The 23,474-nt window shown below is 42.6% G+C and overlaps 1 protein-coding gene across 3 annotated transcripts in view; it reads right to left on the reverse strand.

Moving 5' to 3' along the window:
* Positions 1-2,238: 2,238 nt before the first annotated feature.
* Positions 2,239-23,474, reverse strand: part of taf3 (TAF3 RNA polymerase II, TATA box binding protein (TBP)-associated facto) — a 203,864-nt gene continuing 182,628 nt past the window's right edge. For all 3 annotated transcript variants that reach the window (XM_086010738.1, XM_086010737.1, XM_086010739.1), the window contains exons 5-7: positions 11,000-11,255; positions 4,745-4,851; positions 2,239-2,803 (exon numbers count right to left, since the gene is read on the reverse strand). In XM_086010738.1, the coding sequence (XP_085866864.1) occupies positions 2,689-2,803; positions 4,745-4,851; positions 11,000-11,255 (478 nt within the window). In that variant the 3' untranslated portion in view covers positions 2,239-2,688. The remainder of the gene's footprint in view (positions 2,804-4,744; positions 4,852-10,999; positions 11,256-23,474) is intronic.

Consider the following 23,474-nt stretch of genomic DNA (forward strand, 5'->3'; position numbering starts at 1 on the left):
CCCCGTACTCGTCTTTCCTACCGTCACACGGATCGTCCGCCTCTACGTCCAAAGCAACAGCAAGTATACATCTCTCCAAGCGCAGGGTACAGCATGTTCGGGCCCACAAAATCGGAGCGTGCCCTGCAGGGATACCACGAGGACCCATCCCTCGCGAACCACGAGGATCCATCCCTCGCGAACCACGAGGACCCTGCCCTCATGTAACACAAAGACTCGTTCCCCGCCGACGACGCACCAGCCCGTCAGCCTGCTGGTTGTGTTACCTACTACACGTTTCAGCGCGAACGAAAAGCGTTGCCGCCCTCACGGCTGTTTTCTCCTAAATCTACAACTACTACAAGTGTTGCCGCCCTCCAGGCAGAGTTTACCTCTCCCGAAAGCAACAACAACCTGGACCGTTGCCGCCCTTTCTCCAGTTTTCCCTTTAACAAATGCAAACGTCTACTGAAGCTGCACACATCGAGGACGGGCCCAGCGGGCATCCTGCGGCCGCGATCAGCCACGTGAAAGTTGCTGGTCTCACCGATCACTGATCAACGCAGCAACTCTTCACCCTCCGTTGTGTTATCGTCGTAGCACTATGGCATGCACCGTTCCGTGCGTTCCAGTCTCCCGAAGGTTTCGCTCACCTGTTGGCGAGTTCACCGACCTCGCCTGTCAAGTCCTTCTGGATCGCTCTTTTGGCATTCCTGCAGAGTTAGTCAGAACAAGGACTTGTTTCAACATCAACGGAGACATCGCCCGCGTCCGCCCAACCTGCCCGTCACTCTGACAAGGCCTGCTGTTTCGCACGTCTCCACGGTCCTTCACCTGACGGATACGTTTTATTCGCCACGACGCACGTAAGGATCCGCTCATGAGCAGCATCTTCAGACCTCGCCTACCAAGTCGAGACAGCACGACCGCCGTGACCACCAGCTCGTCAGACCATCTCATCCTTGGACTTTCGTTAAAGCGAATTCTGGGGGGGGCCTATGTGGCGGTACCACCGGTTGTCCCTTACATTGAGATACATAATTCCCTTTAACTTACCTTACTGTATGTCTGTTACTATACTCAGGCTTCTCTCCTGTACTCTGACGTCATGACGTCAGAGCTCGGAACCTTCCAACAGTAGAGCTCGGAACCTGCTGGCAGTTGAGCTGGGAAACTTCTAGTCAGTCCTCGTGGAGTCCCCGCTGGGACAAGACCTATACCACGGTGCTCCTACAGTCAGCCATCTTACCTGCCATCTTACCTGATGTAATTAGTCTGTTCCTGTAAATAAACAACTTGTTAATAGTTCGTCGAAGTCAAACTCTCTTATTTAGTGGCGATCTACACGAACCGCTACAATGTCTTGCTACAGTTGTACAGGGCCTTGGTGAGACCGCACCTTGAGTATTGTGTGCAGTTTTGGTCGCCTTACCTGAGGAAGGACGTTCTTGCCATGGAGGGAGTGCAGCGAAGATTCACCAGGCTGATACCTGGGATGGCAGGAATGACGTATGAGGAGAGATTGTGTCGATTGGGCTTATACTCACTGGAGTTTAGAAGATTGAGAGGGGATCTCATCGAAACCTATAAAATTCTGTCAGGCCTGGACAGACTAGATGCAGGAAGGATGTTTATGATGGCCGGGGAGTCCAGAACCAGGGGTCATAGTCTAAGGATAAGGGGTAAGCCATTTAGGACTGAAATGAGGAGGAATTTCTTCACCCAGAGTGTGGTGAACCTGTGGAATTCTCTGCCACAGAGGGCGGTGGAGGCCAGTTCATTAAATATATTCAAAAAGGAGTTGGATATATTTCTTCAGGCTAAAGGGATCAAGGGATATGGGGAGAAGGCAGGGACAGGGTACTGAATTTGGATGATCAGCCATGATCTCATTGAATGGCGGAGCAGGCTCGAGGGGCCGAATGGCCTACTCCTGCTCCTATCTTCTATGTTTCTATGAAACTAGTCCAGGAGACCATTCTGGCCCTGAATTCCCTGCAGAACCTACCTTCTACAAGAGGTGATCTCCGTCCCAGCCAGAAACAGGTTCAGCTCTGATAAGGGATGTTTTTTATTTTATTTTTAAAGTTACTCACTTGAAATTTTTTGCATGGAAGATCCTGGCGCTCTTCAAATAAAGCTCTTCAGCAGCTTCTATAGCAATGTTTCACAGTACAATTGAAAGTCTGAAGGTATATGTTACAGCCCGTCCCCTTCTCCAAAAATAGCACCACAAATATTTTACTGTCCACTACAGTATCTTTTAAAAAAAAAATGTAATTTATTCTCTTAATAAACCTTAGCGATCCATTATTTTGGTTACAATCACCATGCCACTGTTGGTTGAAGCAATGGGAGTTCTGAGCAGAGAAGATAAAATATATTACAAGCATAACTATGACGATGAATAGTCCATATAGAATGCAAAAAATGATTGTGATATATAATACAAACTTTCATTTTAAAAGTATACAATTAATTACACAAAAAGGCTAACAATGGGTTTCATTCTCTCGCCTTTTCCTGGAAATGGGTGGATCCTCGGAGCAATTTTACATTTTCTGCACTGTACAAAGACATTTAATCAGGTCGCAGGTGGCACTGGATCTCCTATTGTTGATTCATCACCACTGTTGCCCTTTCAAAAAACTGGAACTAAAATGGAACAATCTGCAAAAAAAAAAAGGGGGAAGTAGTTTGAAAGCCCTCTCAGTGTGCTCGAGATTTCTTTCTCTTGTGTTTCTTCTCCTTCTTCTTATTGATGCATTTAGGGCAAAACCATTGGACTTCATCCGGTGGCGCTGCAGTGATCCCAACGCAAGGCCTGAGAAAATGAATATTAAATGTAAGATACTGCCACATTTCAAGGGTATTTCGACAGAACTAAACAATGCCTTATGACCATAAGTCTTTACACAGTGCTAGTTAATGAACAAGTATAAAAGTCAGGCATATTGAAGATGGCAGCAGGAATATAGCTTCCCCGCCACAGTCTTTGTAATGCTCTTAGAGCATTCAGAAAATTATGGGCCAGATTTTGCTGTGAACGGACATTGAACGGCGTCTGCCGTCAGTTCGATTTGCCCCCGCACCCTTCAGCTCAAAATACATATTTGCCCACAAAGTGACTGAAAGTGGGAGCGGATAACGGCGCAGCGAGGGCAACAGGGCATCTGGGACCAGAGTGAACAGGGCAACCAGCAGGGTGTCTCCGCAACCAATCAGATTTAAGGATTGGAAAACAAACACAGGAAGGACCGAGAAGGAGGCTGAATTAAAGGGGGCGAATTCAATGTCAAATCAGGTACAGAAAGACAAAGAGAGGGAAAGATAGATTGGATTTAGAGAGGGAAAAAAAGACAGAAAAAAGAAAAAGAACATTTAAAATTTGACATTTTTAAAATGGCCCCAAAAATTGAAAACCTGAAGGAATGAGACTCCACACTTGTTAATTTTCAGTGCCAGAGAGGTTGAGTGGCAGTCATGAACAATTATCACGTTGTGAAAAAGGTACTTACTCTTACAATGACAAGGCTTAAGTTTGTGTGGTGAGTTTAATGGGGATATATGGGAAAATACAAGTTCCTAAAAAAAAAGGCTACGGGCGAGATGCCATTTTCGCGAAGTTAACAGCAGAGCGGCGCAACTCGGTCAGCAACCTTTGGATATTCACAATTAACCGCGCATCTGCTCCTCGCCTGAAGTTGCTGCAGTATTTACCCATAAATAACGGCGAGCACCATTAGCCTAGCCGTTACTTTGACAGCAAATTCTGGCCCAATGAATCAGAAGTAAATTGTTGAGGTTCCTAGCAGGTATAAAGCCCTGTCAAAATGTGTTGCATTTATACTACAGTACACCTGATGCGTTGCCCAAGCAAGGCCAACTCCTGGAGGTGGGTCAAACAACTGTTTAGCTTTAATGTCAAGTGTTAGATTGGGATGTTGTTTGAGCTCAAATTCATTCACGTGATGTTATGTGCCTTGTTGAAATTGGGTTTTCGCAGGTTCCTTCCAATGTCATACACTAATATTTTAGGACACACTACAAGAAAAATCATCACCCTTCGGTCCTACGGAGACTCAAAAAGGTCCATTTATAAATAATCACAAAAATGATGCATATTTTAGATATAAAAAAAGGTTTCAGGTTGTCAGAACAACTTACTTTCTCAAAGCCAGATTTGTTGTGAACCTCACATGATGATTGGAGCCATCAAAAGATGAAATTAATACAAGTTCCATCAATCATTTTAATGTTTTCTGAGTGCTATGAAGCTAGTATCTTACAATGGATCATTTTTTGGGGTGAAGTTACATAATCTCTACTTCTCTCCATGACTTATTTTCTACCTCCCTTTAATTCAGGTCTCCTGGAGTTACACATCAACTGGTGGAGAGGGCAGGTAACCTTCTTTAGGAGCCAGGCGGTGCTCCCCTTGAGCTGGCCATGAGAAGGTTCACAACAGCAGAGGTCAGGTGACAACTTGGTCTCTGATTTTTCCCGTCTCCACATGGTGCTTCAGTGTAACTGCTCAACAATTACACCTTAAAAATGCTCTGAAAACCACGATGAGGAGGACTGGCGTAGAAATTTTAGCATGTTTCATCCTTAGGTTGTACTCAGATTTTAAGGTAATTATTCAATATAAATGTATGTCGTCATATTCTGCTTGTGCGTCTCTTCAATGGGACACAGTGGGCAATGTTTATCATTCCGACAGTTTCACAGATTAGAAAGAAATTCAAGGAAACAGATTTCTTACCAATGATACCAGTCATCACAGTCGTCACAGCCAATCATTGGGCTGCCATCGTCTGGCTTGTTGCAGCCGGGACAGATCCAGATTTGATTTCCCCATTCATCCCGGATCTGAGGGGGAGAAAAAAAAACCAAAATAGTTTCTAGATAATTGGTAAACAATTAAAATAGATGGTTCAGTGTACAAAACTGTATTTGGTGTCAATATCCTGTATACCCCTCTGCCATTCGCATATCGCACAGAAAAGGCATGTCACTCCCAGTTTCATGATAAACAAAACATATTGCATAAATGGAAAATGGTAGGTGTCGAGTATGGCTGGTATTCCATAAGGGAATCCAACAGAAGACCTGAAAAACACAGGTCCACTTAATAGTGGAATAAAAACTGCAATCAACATCATTATAGCATTCAGCCGATGACCTGCTAGGTAAACACTATCTGCTGTGATGCTAAGCCCGGGCAATGATATGGGTGCTACAACTGACCTCAGCAACCTGGTGCTAGGAAGGAGTGGGGGAAGAAAATAAAATCTGCCAGGGTCCCCGTCCGTGTTCACTAAAGTACACGTGTGGATATCCGCGGAGTAAGGATTGGACAGCTACAATGCCAACCCACTCCACCCCACTGTTGATGAGTTGGCTAATACTCAACGTCTAAGCTCACAGATCAAGAACGGCCACTTGAGAAAAGTAACGGAGGGTGGTCAATGTGAATGGAGCTATACCCAAGTACAATTCAGCACCTTCAACTGAAGACGTCAGGACACTTGGGGTGGGAATAGTTAAGCAAAGAGAAATCATTGCAATTCACAAGATATTTTCGAAATCTAAATGCGAGTTCACTGTCACTGCAGAGACCTAGGCAGCTTGGAACATCCAAATGAATTACTGTGAGGCTATTAAATGAACTGACAACTGCAGCAGTCTAGTAGTCTTCCATCTGCCCAGCAATGCAGGCTCCCTTATAGATGAAATCTGCCTAAGGAAATGGTGGAAAATGTTATTTATCTGGAGCTCATGGAACAGATACGCTGTCTCCTCGGGTGCTCGGATAAGACACCTGGAATTGCCATAATTCTTCGAGTGTTGTGATGTATTACTGCTGCACTGTCTGCTTTTGCATATTTGACTGGGACTACTTCAGCACAAACAACTGGGCCATACCACCTGTTGGAAAACCAGATTATTCATTCCACTGCAACACACCCTGAAGAAATAGTTTGGTTAGTAAAATAATGGGGCCATAACACGTGCATAGTAATTTCAGATTTCCCCCCCCCACCCCTAATTTTCTCCCTCCTCTCTCAAAAGCACCGACTCAAGTTAAGAGGTTCCCAGTGTGGATTTTAACCCTCAACCTCTTATTGCTGATGAGATATTAAACCAAGACCCTGCCTCTACCTGTTCAGGCGGAGGTGAAAAAAAAAAACTTTGTATGGAACCCAAATGCATCAAGTTGTAGAAGTTCCTCGTTGGTAACTCAAATTAACTAAATTCACTTCAACTTTCATAACAGGCAGAATGAAAACTCAGGTCGCTTGAACATAAATGGAAGGCTTCTGGAGAACAAAAGGTTAGTGTGAATTTCCCATAAATGCAAGGTGCCACGTACTTTGCCTGGAGGCTTTGCACCCATCCTGCAGAAATGGACCAGATACTTATGGATTGCCAAGTTAAAGAATGTTCCTGTGTTTAATGTATTTCAATACTGTTTCTATACTGTCGCACAATAATCATTACAACATGATTTCCGATAATAGGGCAGAGAACAGTTGGGCAGCTTGCCTACACCAGCTCGCCAAGTGACTCCAGTATGGCTCACTTCTGGGAAACTGAGATCAGAGACCAACTGCATTTACACTACACTGTGGTGACGTCAAGTCTTTTATAGTGGTGTTTCCCTTGCTACATGGAGGCAAACTTGCATCCCTCCAGGCCTCTGCCTACACTGCTCTGAGACCTAAAGATGGTCGGGGAAGTGCACGTGTGTGCTGGGGCAACTCAGTGTGAAGGTTGCACTATGCATGTCACATCAGAGTTAAATGCCTACTGTAATAACTTCAGAACAAACCTCAGTGCAAACAAGGCTTCAAGCAAGCAAATCGTGTTTGAGTGGACAGGGTTCTTGAAATTGATCTGTTGAGTCGGTTATGTCACAAGTACTGTGGACCACGATGCATGCCATTTTGTCTCATACATTACACCCACCACTAACTATTTTGAAGCAGGAAGCGTAGATAAAAGATACAGTACAAATGCAGACACTGTTTATGCTTTGCTGAGAAGTGCATATATTTGTGGTTCCAGTTTTTCAGAATCAAGGCACAAAACAAGCTTACTTAGCAATTTTAATGTGGGAGGTGGGTGGACAGTGTAGGAGGACGTGACTTTTGGCTCTATATTGCACAATGATAGGTTCTCGGGTTAGGTATGGTGCAAAACAGCAGAATTACCAGACAAAAACAATACAAATCTTTGAAATGAACCCCAAAACTTGCTGGATAACATTTTAACTCTCTACACTATCAGCCGAGGTATTCCACAATGGAGAATGAAGTATGGGGCTACAGTGGGCTGAATTCACTGATTTACTCAATTTGTATCAAACTTTTTTTTGTTATAAAAGGCCAGGCCTTGCAGAAAGAGGACAATCAACACCTACTGGGTTGTAAGTGGGTACCAGAGGTAGGCAGAAAGAAGTCACCTGGGAACTGCTGAAACACATTTTAATGAAAGAAGGAAACATGCAAGCTCGGTTCAGAGCAAGGGATTGGGTTGGGCAAGGCCTGGGAGGTACCAGATACGGCAGTTCTAAGGGTGGGGGGTAGACATTATCTCTCTTCCCTGTCGCTGCTCCCAGATGATCTACATCTCCCTTTCTGTACCCCCAAAAGATCCCGCCCCTTCATCCTGCCCCATGAAGATGTCTCTCCCTTCTTTTCCCACATGCATTGACACATCTGCTACACGTGACTTGCTCAACAGCTGCCTTCGATGCTCATGCTCCCGAGTGCACACCATGCTCTTCATTCTGTCTGGTACAATTCTTACCTCTACATAAAAGGAGGTCAACAGATTTGAGCAGGTGAGGTGTACAACTGGTCTGTTTGTTCAATGCCAGATCTGGAGCAATCATTCAAGTCAACATATCTTCTCATCTTGGTCCAAATCTTCCGACTACTCCACGAGTACCCTTGAGGGCAAGGACAACCCTAAGGTTCTCTTAATAACTAACCACTTCCTCTGACCCTCTATCTTCACCTCAAACAGAAAATGCAAGGAACTCATGAATTGGTTTTCATCTCACAGATCAAGGCTCTCCATTCGGTTCCTCAGATACCTCCTTCCCCATACCCACTCAAGCCCTCCCTATACCCATGCCCCTACTTTACATCACTCCACAGTTTCTCCTCACCTACTCCCTGCTCATATGAACATCAACTCCTCCAAGAGACTCATCTCCTGCACCATCAACCCCCTTCCTACCTCAACTCGCCTATGCAGGGCCAAACTCTTTGACCATCAATGGCTCCCACTTTTCAGATTCTGTCATCTCCCTTTCAAAACAGTCATCCTCTCTCCTTAAAAAGCCCTCAATTAATCACAGTGCCCTCTCCAACTATCTCAACTTTCCCTTTCTCTCTAACGTGCTTGGACCTGTTACTGCCACCCACCTTTGTACCAACCCCCCTCATCATTCCCCTTTTGAATCCATTTAATAGGTTTCTGCCCTGCCTACAGCATTGAAGCTGCTCTTGTCAAAGTCACCAGTTACATCCTCTGTGACTGTGATTGATATGAGCTATCCTCTCAGACTTCTTCAACTGCTCTGCTGTGATTGATACAGTTGACCATTCTATAGTTTTCTTAGTTGTGTACCTATATGGCACTACCCTAGCATGGTTCCACACCTGTCCCAATGCAGCCAGCACAACACCTATAATGGCTTTTCTTCCTGACCCCATATTGTCAAGGCTCCATCCTTGGCCCCCTTCTTTTCTTTACCTGTATGCTGCTCACAATTCGTACGCATGATGTCAATTTTTACAAGCATTCTTGACTCCTCAACCATCATTGTGCTGCTTGACTGCTTAGCCGACATCAAGTCCTGGGTGAGCAAGAAGTTCCTTCAACTCAGCATCAGCAATGATGGAAGCCATTATGTTTGGCTGCTACCTAAAACTCCCCATCTTAGCACCCAATTCCTTCTCTAGCTCCGACAGTTCCCTCAGAATAAGTCAGATGGTGCACAATCTCAGTGTCCTGTTCATCTCCGAGCAGAGTTTCAAACCCCACATCCTTGCCTTCACCAAAACTGCCTATTTTGACCTCTGCAAAATCACCTGCCTCTCATTCACCTCATCTCCATTGCCACTGAATCACATGTCCATGCCTTTGTCACATCGACTCAATTATTCCAATGTTCTTCTCCCTGGCTCCCCAAGTTCAGCCCTACACAAATTTCAACTTGTCAAAAAGGGCACAGTTTGCATCCTCTCCTGCACCAACTCCCATGCCCCCATTATGCCTGTGCCTACCAACCTTCACCAGCTCCCTTTCCGTCTACAGATCAGTTTCAAAAACCTTGACTTCATCTATGAATCCATCCATGCCCTCGCCCTTCGCCATCCTCTACCACCTCATTTAGCCGTATGTTCCTGTATCCACCCTTCTCTCGGATTCTCACCTTTCTTTGTGCTCCAGTTTTGGCTGCGGTGCGGTCAGCCACTTTAGCTCTGCACTCTGCCTCATTACTTCTATCCTCTCCTCCAAAAACCTCCTTAAAACCTCTCTTGCATCTTGATTTCTGTCACTGCCCCCAATTCTTCTTCCTTCATTTCTTGGTGTCCGGTTATTTAAAAAAAATCTCAAGTGCTTTTGAACATTTTTACATTAAAGGCTCTACGTAAATGTAAATTATAGTTGTTCTTTTGGTTGTGGGAAATATTGCTGGTAGTTGTGATAAAAGCGGGTTCATTTATTTCAGTCCCAGCATCTTATACTGAATTGCAACTGAAATATTATTCTAGGAGATTAACTAAATGATTATGTGGGTACATTTGTTTATGGATGGAATGTGTAAGGTTGTAATCAGGACTAAAGCCTGGGCAGTCCTTATTGTAAGACTACATAATGGTCAATATAGTTTGACTATGAGGCAGAGCAAGAGGGCCTTCGGAGTTTTTCCAACTTTTCTACAGTAAAGTCACAGGCTACTTATTTAAAATAAATAGGAAGCCCTGCAAAGCTCCCCTCAATGTTTAGTTGGTGAAACTAAGCCATATAGGCTAGTTTGATACTTGGCCTGTTGAATATAGGCTAGTTCGATACATGGCCTGTGACGGGCCTGTTGAATTCAGCTGGGACAAAGGTACAGGTGCTACAATTGGCTTCAAGACTCCAAACTAGGGAAGGGAAAGATGTCCCAAGATTCCTACTCCTGAATGGCTCATGAAGAAAAGTATGTGCATGTGGGCCTTGGGTGAGCATAGGATGGAGCTTGGCTGCAGTGTTTCCCATAGTAAAGTGTCTGCCAACAGTCACATAAAAAATGACAAGGCACTAGTGGCCCCATGGAACTGTACATATACCATAGAAACATAGAAGATAGGAGCAGGGGTAGGCCAGTCGGCCCCTCGAGCCTGCTCCGCCATTCAATGAGATCATGGCTGATCATCCAAACTCAGTACCCTGTCCCTGCCTTCTCCCCATATCCCTTGATCCCTTTAGCCGTAAGAAATATATCTAACTCCTTCTTGAATATATTTAATGAATTGGCCTCAACTGCCTTCTGCGGTAGAGAATTCCACAGGTTCACCACTCTCTGGGTGAAGAAATTCCTCCTCATCTCTGTCCTAAATGGCTTACCCCTTATCTTTAGACTGTGACCCCTGGTTCTGGACTGCCCGACCATTGGGAACATCCTTCCTGCATCTAGTCTGTCTCGTCCTGTTAGAATTTTATAAGTTTCAATGAGACTACCACAGCAGAAGAGGGGAAATTGGAGGGGGAATCAGCCCTGCGATGCGATCTTTGTTCTTCTTTAAAGGAACTCTTAAATTAATATAGCCTTTTAGAACAGAGGCATAATTAATATATACAGTGCTGTGTAGAAAAAGTAGTTTCAATGTATTAAGTTGTTTTATTAGCAATTAGTTCTTTGCTTGGATAATCTTAGATTTCTTTCATTGCAAGAACATTTGTAGCAATGAGAAACTATACAAAGTATGAATTTAAGCTGTGAAGCGTTACTCACCACGTAAGTACTGACGGTCTCTGTAACTACACTTCTGACTGGTGTCTTCGAGGTTCCTGCTCCAGAGCCAGGAGATGCAGCAGGAAGGGCAGGAGCTGGCGATGGAGCTGCTGAGGGTGGAGGAAGAGGAGCTGGTGTAATGGGTGGAGCTATATGAATTGGAGGTGGTGCCGGAGATGGTGGCGGCGGAGTCTTTGGGTGACCTGCAGGAGGTGATGGTTTCGCCTCTGTGGCTGGGACCACCTTGCTGATGACACTGAAAGGAAAACACAGAAAATACAAGTTAATGCATTCTGGCCATTAAATGCTTATTCGCTGTGGTGAATTAGTCATAAGGCGATAGTTGGCCACATTTCGAATCCATTCTTCTGCTTAGAGTAGACATTCAATTAATCTGCCATCATTTATTTAGATGTCACTAATGCACACCATGTACAGGAAGTTATTTAATTTGGATCAGTTCTGAAGTGTTGAGGGGTCATTCAAAAATACTTTGCAGTTGCTCTCCCTGATGGGAGTGAGTGATGTGGCACTGAACCACACAAATCAGGAAAGTTCCAAGTTCAATACCTGGGCTGTGCTGAATTAGTTTCAATCAGGGGCAAGTGGTGGAGGCATAATTGGACTCAATTATACTTTGGCCAGGGGTGCTGGGAAAAATCAGCCAGGTTTCTCACTGCTAATTGCTATCGCATGACTGTTGCTGGAAATTGTTGGTATATGCACAGGATTGGTAGCAGCTGTAATACTCTTTTCCTCCTCCCCAATGGTTGGGTAATTCTCCAACAATCACTTTCTGGAAAAGGAGGTGCACAGTCGTTAATAGCCAAACAGGGGAGGTATTGGGAGAAATGCCCAGACTGCACCTAATTATGAGTCACCGTCTTTAGGAGAGGAGGAAGAATAGGGGAGATAGCAGAAGTGTTTTTCAATCCAAGGTGGATGAGATTAAAGATGCCCAATTACTCATACTCACTACAGGTAACTTCCTTGCATTACTTTCTATTATGCAATTGTTGTGATCCCTGGAATTAGATCAGTGATAAAAAACATTTTTTTTTTTTTTTTTAATTTAGCATAATTAAACTAATTTCTTAATTTTGAACTTTTATTGTTGGAGGTATGGCGAGAAGAGAGGACTGTATTTTCAATAGAATTTAGCAACCAGGAATAACTTAAATTTAAAAGTATATGCATGCACACACAAATAAAAACGATGCAAAGGGCAAGCTTTAAATAGCCCAGTCCTTGAGAGTTGTATTTCTGTTTAGCCGACCAGAATGTTAGTTATGCAGGCATTCAAGGTTCTCTTAAAAGCAATGAGAAACATATTTTAGAATTTGTTTTTGCACTTAATATTAAAAGGCATATTTAAAGGAACAAATGAACCTAACTAGTCAAATCTGCACATCCATTCCACAAACCAGGCTGGCCTTTATAACATGCCCTCGAGACTTCAGACCTTGGCGACACTCTAATTTTTGAAAGAATTAGCTGTATAAAGTACTCCAGTGATTTAAAATGCAATTGTCTTGAGTTTTAGCAAGGTTAGATTTCATCATTACAGAAAAGTTATCAATTTCTACTATCTTCAATGCAACCATAAAACAGTTTATCTTTTAACCCTGCAGTGACGTGGGCAGGTTTACTTCTCTGGGTGCCATCAGCCTGCGGGGGTTATGTCTATGTTTGGATGTGATTTTAGAATCAAAATTTGACTGGGGCACATGGCCCAAATCAAGTCTTTTCACATGCCACGTCTGTGGCTAACTGCCCAAAAGTTAAACCCTGTTTTCATCAACCTTTTTATTTTAAAAAAAAAGCTGCTCTCACAACAGAAGGATGGTCAGAATAAGGAGCGCGCTAGGAAAGCCCTGGGTCACACCTTTGAGAAACGTCACAAAACACTTCACGTACTTTGAAGTGCAGTGACTGTTGTTACGCAAGCAAAAGAAAATGAAGGCTTGCAAGCTTAAAATACTAAAAAAAACAAGAAGAGTAAAGATAAAGCTAACAAAAAAAGGAGAAAGCAAGAAAATAGGGTACCAGATGTGAACATGGGAGGAGGCCATTCATCCCCTTGAGCCCGTTTCCGCCATTCAATTAGATCATGGCTGATCTGTATCTTAATTCCAGCTACCCGCCTTGGTTTCATAACCCTTAATAGATAGATAACAGGAAAAGGGATGGCAGAGAGAGTTATGTCAAATTGTGATTGGGTGTTTAACTTAGTATTAATGGATTAATATTGCAATAAAAAGTTAATACTGCAATAATAAAGTGACTGCTGATGTATTGGTATATATTACTTATATTAAACATTTATTTTAGCATCGGTGCATGAGCTAAATACAAAAAAAAGTCCACCCAAACAGGCAACAGTATTCCAGAGCCTCCTAGCAGTATAAAGATTAAAATACATTAGTGTTATTATGTTAACTATTTGAAAGAGTAATTATTATAGATTTCAAAGCTGACAATATCCGGTATCCTGATACTTCCCTTACAAATGCCACATCTGAGGCTAACTGCCCACAAATTCACTTGAGTCACTATTGTGGGGTCAGCAATGTGGCATTAGGAATTTGTGTAACAATTACATCCCTTCCAATTCTCAGCATTTCACTCAAAATAAATCGGAACACACAATTGCAAACAAATCTTACTGTCCTTAAATAGAGGTTGCTATTTTTTTTATTTTTGTAGCATTTTATTTTCCTACTCAAAAACTAAGTCTGGGATCTTGGGGAAGCCTATGATTTAAAAACAGCACAGATAAACTGATGGACTTGAAAGGCAGTGCATACATGTGGTCGCTTACAGGCCTTTGTGTCACCCGTGGCTCAGTGGGTAGCCTTGATATTCCGAGTCAGAAGGTTGTGGGTTCAAGTCCCCACTCCAGAGACTTGAGCAAAAATATCCAGGCTGACACTCCCAGTGCAGTGCTGAGGGAGTTCTGCACTGGCGGAGGTGCCATCTTTCAGATGAGACATTAAGCCGAGGCCCCGTCTGCTCTCTTGGGTGGATGTAAAAGATTCCATGGCACTATTTCGAAGAAGAGCAGGGGAGTTATCCCTGATATCCTGGCCAATATTTATCCCTCAACCAACATCAGTGCAAAACAGATTATCTGGTCATTATCACATTGCTGTATGTGGGGGCCTGCTGTATGCAAACTAGCTGCCACGTTTTCTACATTACAGTGACTGCACGTCAATGGTACTTCATCGGCTGTAAAGCGCTTTGGGACGTCCGGAGGTCGTGAAAGGCGCTATAGAAATGCAAGTCTGTCTGTCTTTGGTTTACATTGGGCACTTCGGAGTGCTCCCAACATGCAGTTAAAGAATAGATATTCAATGTTTAAAAACATGAAACCTTTCAAGGCCAATTGCAAACATCAAGAATCTGAGTAGAAGGAAAGAAAGGTAAAGAATATTTGTTTTACAACTGGTTAAGAATAAGCCAATTACAAGTTTGTACAATTCCTTCTTGATACAATATTTTCATATACAATTGTGGTGAGCCATACATATTCTTTGTTTTCACAAATACCACACACAATTTTATTTCTTTGTGCCACACATTGACAAACTATCTGTATGAGACACAAGAATGTCTCCAGAGAGATTTCTGTATGAAAGGTCATGCCAACTACCACTTCAGTGCAATCAAAAAGTAATTAAAATAATTTTTTTTCAAAGGATTACAAGAAACTACATTTGTTTTGCACAACGCGATTCAAGTTTCCACCTACATACTAAACAAAAAGGTTAACAGAATTTCTTCTAGTTCTAGGTGCTGATAGAAATTTTCTTGCATCAGCAATATGCTAAGAAAATAACAAAGTCTGAAATATCATTAGTCCGGCTTCAGTGCACCTGCATTTGGTAATATATTTAAATGCTTGCAAGTCATATTGTAATGTATGGTGCAGTGGAGAAAAATGGTTGTTGTAATATGCTTGCTATGCAATTTATATGTGGAGCGCCTTGGGACGGTTTACTATGTTAAAAGCTTTATATAAATGCAAGTTGTTGTTGTACCACTGCCATTTTGACAATTGAAAGTGGGACCAGCAACACATGCCCTTTACAGTGTACGTGAAAGTACATAATGGCTCATATCTGACCAACCTTGAAGGATATATTACACCTAGACATGGCAATTATTAAAGAAGGGAACAAACAACGTGACCTTTCCGTAACATAATGTTCTGACTTTGGAAAAAGGCACACAGGAAGCTCAAGAAAAAAAACAATGTTGATGTGGGTGGAATGAAATGGCAAGAGTCAGATTTTTTTTTACAGCTATTGGAAAGAGTGCTTGAGGTTAGGTCTTGAAACTATATAGCATTAAATCCACAACTGTTTTAGTTTAAAAAAAAAAACTGAAAAGAATTTTGCATTTAGATTTATTAATATTGAAGACAGCTCCCCAAGTTTAAGATGGGGCCTTCATGGCAGTAGTGGATGCAATCAAGTATAGTAAAATATAGTTTGCAAAGATCAATGGGGTTTATGGCTAATTTCACATACAAGTTCGTGGTCTTAGCCAGGCCACTGGGAGCATTTCTGCACAGGGAGAAGGATTAAAAAAAGATAGGTGAAAAAAGCTTGCAGCCTCCAATTCCCCACATTAGTTGTTAAAGTTGACCACAACATCACAGAAAGCCCAATGCACAGGCTAGGCACGTGTTTGGCATTTGCCCAGAGCTACGGAAGGGAAAAATCAGTCTTTGAGTCACGCCAGGCCATGCTCAGAAATCTTAAAAGAATACAATTGGCAAGTTACCCGATGCCCTCTTGGGTTGGGAAACAGTGCACAACATGGGGAACACAGAGAGCAAAGACTGAAAATGGGAGGGCAGAAACCAACAGGAGAACAATAGTTATAACATGTTAGATACAATTATACACAAGTGAAGTTTACAGCAATAGTTTCTATTCATTGATTGAAACTTCTAGACCTAAGTTTGCAACTCTAGCACACACGCACGCTTTAACTTCCATCCTATTTGTATCAACTTCTGGCAACTAACTGCTTTCTTCTCAGCCATGTTTGGCTTCATCCTCTCTGTATGCATCCACCTTTCCCTTAGATCTGCCCATTTCTTATTTTCACCCTCTTTATATTTTTAATCTTTCAAGACTGGCCTTCCAGCCTGCGGCTCTCTATTTGCTTCATTTTATGGAACTCAAATGCTAATAATGGAATTTATATTTACACAGCAGCTGATCATTAATGCTGACCTAAGAACTAGGAGCAGGAGTCGTCCATACGGCCCCTCAAGCCTGCTCCGCCATTCAGTACAATCAGGGCTGATCTTCGACCTCAACTCCACTTTCCCGCCCGATCCCCATATCCCTTGATTCCCCTAGAGTCCAAAAATCTATCGATCTCAGCCTTGAATATACTCAATGCACAGTGCCAGGGACCCGGGTTCAAATCCGGCCTCGGGCGACTGTCTGTGTGGAGTTTGCACATTCTCCCCGTGTTTGCGTGGGTTTCCTCCGGGTGCTCCGGTTTCCTCCCACAGTCCAAAGATGTGCGGGTTAGGTTGATTGGCTATGATAAATTGACCCTTAGTGTTAGGGGGATTAAATACGTGGGGTTACGGGGATAGGGTGGGATATGTGTCGGTGCAGGCTCGATGGGCCGAAATGGCCTCTATCTGCACTGTGGGGTTCCTGTGATTTCCTGTGATCCACAGCCCTCTGGGGCAGAGAATTCCCAAGATTCATAATGAATTACAGCACCGTTAACATTGACTCACTAATTATCTTACAATATGGAATGCAACAGAAATGCTTCAAAATTTCAGCAAAAACACTTTTTTTGAATGAAAGAGAAACCAGGATGTGTATTGGATTGGTTGGTAAACAGTAAATTATACACAATGTAATCAACACAACTCACTCAGGAGTTATGCATTCTTCCTTCACGAAATGGTCAGCTCAGATTGATGGAATAAAAGTCTTGTCTGTCTATTGGGTATAAGGAACCTGTGTAACCCGAGTTCTGATAGTCCCAGCTCAATTCAAAGCCGTTCTTAATTCAGTACTAACCTGGCAATTTCACTCAATAGGTCATAGGTTGGCTGTTGTGGGACGTGAAAAATTGTGACATTGGTACAGTAGGAGGGACCCTACTGAGATTGGGCTGAGGTACATTGTAGGGCACAGTAGAGGGAGGCGTAATCTGCACCTAGCTGTTCTATATTGATGCTGACACAGGGTGCTCGAGTGTGTTCCATTCCCCTACATTCACATATCTAATTGAGCACAAAAAGTAGTAAAAATTGTGAAACTGATGATTTGTTTTAATCTTTTGCCCAATTAAGTGCACAGTGATTTTTGGCTGCAAAATGTTACTTCCCAAGGAAGCCAAAATGATTCTTGCGCCGTCTAACCAATTAATAATCATTATCTTGAACTGATCATGAACTCAAAATGGATGGGCGAAGAGGGGATAATATCCCCCTCATAATTATTTGCCAGACAGAAGTGGAGTATTTTTAGTCTCACTTGTATGTGGGAAAGTAAAGTTTATAAAAATGCTTGCTTCCCTGCTAAAGTGACTTCAAATAGCTACTGAACAGTCTAATCAGTGAGAAACGGGACGTGCACAAAGACAGGAGGTTATTAGGCTTACACTTAAAAGGGATTTTGAAAACATTATCTAATGCAGCACTTCCTTCCTAAAGTAATAGCTAGGAAAAAGGCATACAGGACAGTCACAGATGTCTAGTGAACTCAAAGCTGCAGTTTGGGAAATGTCGCTCAGCTTCTATCCAAATTAGTGCTGCAATTACATTTAAATATCCAAATATAATTCTGCATTTGTATTTGAAAATTTGCTTCTAGGGCAGGAAACAAAAAGTGTATAGACAAAAGGACTGCAGCAACCAAGAGGAAACCACCATTAAATACAGTGTCTGCTGGCTGGTTGAACCCAGAAAGGTTCATCGACTCCAGTGCAATCATATCTCTGTATCACACATGATTGATGCCAATATCCACGTTCTAATGTGATTACATGCTATCACACAAACCTTGTCCAAAATATCAGCTCACAACATGGCAAAACACAAAATCCTAACAACTGAATCCCAGTACTAAGCTATGAATCCTGACGAGGGCCTCTCATTAAAGTCCAGCGTTTTGAAATGCAATAAACCCAATCCAGTTTACTGTTAAAATTGTGTTTATGTCTGAACTATTCAATAGGATGTCATGGACTTAAAAGATAACATTAAGACCCAACTGAGATCCACATCAGTTTATCAATTACAAACCAGGAGAAGCAGCACAAATTTAACAATGCAATTGCTAGACTACATTCAGAATTTTAGACCTTTTGCACAGCATTTAAAAATTTTTTTTTTATAAAAAGAGATCGACTTAGGGGCTCCAATTGGCTTCAGTGCCCCTCGGCTAAGCAGAGGGGAAGATCAGCTACAGCTCCCATTCTGGTTTGCTATCCTGTGACCACTGCTGGGACATGCACATTGGTGGATGACAGGAGAGAATAGGATTAGGGTTGGCTGTGATGGTCTCCATGATTGAATAACCTTGTTGATATTCACTATCTGGGTTCACACATGAAGAATGGCATTTGGGACAGAGTCAGCGTCTCCAGGAGAGAAGGGGGGAAAATTGGGACGGAGCATGGAGATTGCTAAAAACACAAAGGAATTCAATATTGGTCAGAATTTTAAAAGTTTGCAGCTACTTATTTAGATTGGGGATTTACTTTAAGCAGGATAAAGCAGCATAATGAGCAATTACTCATTGTGGCATTGTACGATGTACTTTACATATGGTTTAATTAAACATATTTGTTGAAAGGACAAAACAAGCATTTCTGGGAGACAGGACGAAATTTCCGAGTTTTTAATGGCAAATCAAGGACTGCACTCGTGCTAATCCTGCCCGTAGGCCAAAGATAGAAACCCTACCTTTGATTCCAACACAGGTGGACCACAAAGCAGGCCCAAAAGGTCATTCATTTGAAGACCGTGGAGAGGTCGAGGAGGAGCAGCGTACTGTGGTTGCAGTCACATAGGATATCATTGGTTACTTTGAACGGGGCAGTTTTGCTGCTGCAGCTGGGTTTGAAAACTAGATTAGAGGGATATGAGCAGGGAATGGTGGAACAGATAGGCACATAGTGGGGTGATGACGCTCTTAATGAGGAAGAGGAGGTTAGAGAAGAAGAGGATAGCGATGGGTTGGTAGTTGGAGAGTACAGAGTTGTCACTCCCAGACTCGACTATTATAATGCTCCCTTGCTGGCCTCCCATCCTGCACCCTCCAAAACACCAACTTGTCCAAAACTCTGCCGCATGTATCCTGTTTGACACTTAGTCTTGATTGACCACCATCTCTGTCCTTGTGAACCTGGTCCCTAAATAAATTCAATTCAAAATTCTTGTCCAGGTTCATAAATCCCTCTGTGGCTTTATCCCACCTTATCTCTGCAAGCTCCCCCATCAGCCTCCTGAATGATCTATTCATCTGACTCTGGTCTTCATGCCACCATTGATGGCTGAGCCGTCAGCTACCTTGGTCCTGCTTTTTTGATCTCACCTGCTAAATTCTTCCACCTCTGCACTTCTCCCTCCACCTTTAAAAATCTCCTCAAAACCCATCTCTTTGACTTAGCCTACAGTCACGCCCGCCCAGCTTGATGCCTACTTTCATTATTCCTATTTGTGAAGCACCTTGGGACATCTGTAATGTAAAAATGCCATATAAATGCAAGTTGTTAAAAATCCCCCTCCTACCAAACAGAAATAACAAATAAGTTTTAAAAATCTAGTGTGTGAATAGGGAAAATACAAACTTCGAGGATTCTTCCTATGGTGGGTGGTAGTAGATTTACTGTCAAATTTTGCTTTGCTTTGCCTAGATTGGAATTTTACCATGGTGTTGGGAAAGAACATTTTTAGTACACTGATTGGCTCTTCACTCTGGCAGCTACCATATCAAGACACCAGTGGCAGAAAAGTATAGGTTTAGAAGAAAATATTGGATGAATGGTTGGAGTCCTAACTTCTTGACGTTTGATAGTTCAGCCACCCCCTTCCCAGAGCTTCTAGGAAGGTCAGTCATTATGCAAATATTTACAAATATCTCTTGTGACAACACACCTTTTGTTTACATGGTATATGAAAGCGTATTTAATAAGAACCAACTAAATCTGCTGTTAGCTAGCAATAATCAAGGAAAAAATTAACGGGCACTTAGAGAAGTTTAAGCTAATTAAGCAGAGCCAACACAGATTTGTAAAAGGCAGATCGTGTTTGACTAATCCAATTGAATTTTTTGATAAAGTAACAAAGGATTGATGAAGGGAATGCAATGGATGTTGTCTACATGGATTTTCAGAAGGCGTTTGACAAAGTACCACATAGAAGGCTGGTTAACAAAATTGAGGCTCATGGAATAGGTGAGTCAGTGGCAGCTTGGATAAGGAATTGGCTTAAGGACAGAGAACAGCAAGTTGTGGTAAATGGCTGTATTTCAGACTGGAGGATGGTAGACAGTGGTGTTCCCCTAGGGTCAGTGCTGGGGCCACTGCTTTTTTTGATAAATGACCTGGATATTGGAATACAGAGTAGAATTTCTAAATTTGCCAATGACACCAAACTTGGGGGTGTGGCAAACAATGAGGATGATACCAATCGACTACAACAGGACATAGAAAGGCTAGCAGAATGGGCAGACAAGTGGCAGATGGAATTTAATAGAGAAGTGTGAGGTGGTGCATTTTGACAGAAGGAACAGGGAGAGGCAATATACACTTAATGGCACAATTTTAAAGAGCGTGCAGGGACAGAGGGACCTGGGAGTTAATGTGCATAGGACCCCGAAGGTGGCAGGACATATTGAGAGAGTGGTTAACAAAGCATGTGGGATCTTGGGCTTCATAAAGAGGTATTGAGTACAAAGGTAGAGAAGTTATGTTGAACCTTTAGAAGGTGCTGGTTAGGCCACAACTGGAGTTTTGCGTCCAGTTCTGGTCACCACACTTTAGGAAGGATGTGAAGGCCCGAGAGGAGATTTACCAGAATGGTTCCAGGGATGGGGGATCTTAACTACTAGGACAGGTTGGAGAAGCTGGATTGTTTTCATTAGAGCAAAGGAGATTGAGGGGTGATTTGATAGAGGTGTACAAGATTATGACGGGTTTGGATAGGCTAGACGGGGAAAGGCTGTTCCGACTAGTTGGTGGTACACGGACTAGGGGTCACAGATTTAAGGTTTTGGGCAAGAGATACAGGGGGTACGTGAGGAAAAACTTTTTTACGCAGCGAGTGGTGAGGACCTGGAATTTGCTGCCGACGGAAGTGGTGGAAGCGGAGACACTCAATGTTTTCAAGGGGAGACTGGATAGGCAGTTGAGGGAAATAAACTTGCAGGGCTACGGGGATCGAGCGGGGGAATGGGACTGACTGGATTGCTCTACAGAGAGCCGGCAAGGACTCGATGGGCCGAATGGCCTCCTTCTGTGCCGTTATGGCTCTCATTCTGGTCAAGACGGCATGCTATAAATAAACCACTCATCCTACATAGAGTCTTTCCCATTGCTGAAATGAAACGCATACTGTGACAATTACTACTGAGTATCATCTTTACAAACTGCCTATCATCCTGTCCTAAACTTCCAGAGTGTAAGCAGATACAGATTATTACACAGTACTGCATTTTGCTCTGAAAAAATGTTTCTATTTGCATTAACCAAACTGCTAATCTGATTGGTCTAGGAGTCACTTCAGTTGTCAGTGTTTGGCCCGATATAAAACTAGAGCTGAATAATTCTATTCAATGGTTTTTTTTTACAACTAAGCTTCTTTTCTTCCCAGCTTAAACTCTGATTTCCATGGTTAACTTCAGCTCAGATCACTCTGTTCAATGATGGAAACTTAGCTAAAGAGTTGCCAGGAGCCTGTTATGCTAGAATTTCTGTTTTCTGAAAGAGTTTGCCTTGCACAGTACAATTATCCTCCCACTTTTTCTTTCTAAAGTATCACCTTTGCTTGCATTTAGTTCATGAATAACAGTTCCTACAGCAGGCCAATTGAATGGATAGTCTTCAATGAGGAAACAAACACTGCCCACAGCTGTGCTTAATAATGGCCCCATGCTGCTTACGTTTCACCATTTGCACTGCTGGTCACGGTGGGCTAACTGCTGAAAACACTGGACGCATTCATGAAAACGTGCTGCAGGAGGGGCTTTCACCAGTGTCTCTTTACCTAATTCCCCACCACAGAAAGACAAGTATATAGACAGGGTCACAAGCTGCAGAGGCTGAAATGCTTGACAAGTTACCAATGAGTCAATCCTTCCCGCCCCTGACCACACATATTGATGGAAGGTTATACGCATTCATAGTGTGGATAAAGCAATACCAGTAGTTTAATAACCCTATTATTTAGCTATTGTGTACAAACATTATATGGCCTGCCATATAAATTACTTGATACTGAAAAGCACTTTGCCCACTTAAGGCCACACAATTAATTCAATCGTTTTCAGACAACTGTTCATTAACCAGGTTTCTTAAGACTCATAAGACAGCCAGTCACCTCAAAACAATAACACTGGTTTAGAACACAGAATTTTCTATTATATGAAGAAAAGGAATGAATGATTGGGAAGTTATTTCTTACATTTAATTAGCACAGCAATCTCATTTATTGTGACGACTTCATTTTGGAGATCAAGCCTGGTATAAATGTACATGTTTCCAATCTTAAACCCCCACCCCCCCCCCCTCACCCCCCCCAACATATTTATACCTCAATTTAAAATAGGTACATATACAGCTCTTAATGCTAGAAACATTACAGGAGTGAGATCTGTGACACAAAAGATGAGATAGATCTCAAACCCACATGGAAGCATGTTTAATTTTTTTTAAGCAATTACCTGGGTACAGAACAACCCAGGAGTCATGGGTTTAGGGTTCAAAGACAGTGTAAACATGTGCCCAGGCCAACCACAGAACGAACTGGCCTCAATGCTCAAGTTAGAGAGGGAAAAAATTAGCCAAGGAGCCAATGGCAAGACAAATCTAGATATTGGTGATAGCACAATTGAACTTGGTTCTGGTCCTCCCACAGTGGAATGCCCTGCACTCTTGCTATTAAGGCTAACACATGTATTAAAGCCATACAGGTGAGGTGCTTGACGGTGACCCACACCTGTGGAATCATAGCCCACCGAGGAGTCTTCAGGAAGGATGCAAAGGGGAGAAAATTTGCAAGAAAAATAAAAAATAGCTTTAAAAAAGTAGAACGTACAAAACATATACAAGTACAGAGTAATTATTTATATTTACAAAAAAACAACAGTAATCTACATGTACCTTGGGCTCTTCAAAGACTTTCTAGTCATACTGTACAGGACTGACTTGTGTAGAGCTGGATGTTGTCAGCATGCATGTAGAATCTAACCCCATGTGGGTA

Source organism: Somniosus microcephalus, chromosome 17 (assembly GCF_052327205.1).
Source record: "Somniosus microcephalus isolate GS21.2 chromosome 17, FLI_Smic_1.0, whole genome shotgun sequence".
NCBI lineage: Eukaryota > Metazoa > Chordata > Chondrichthyes > Squaliformes > Somniosidae > Somniosus > Somniosus microcephalus.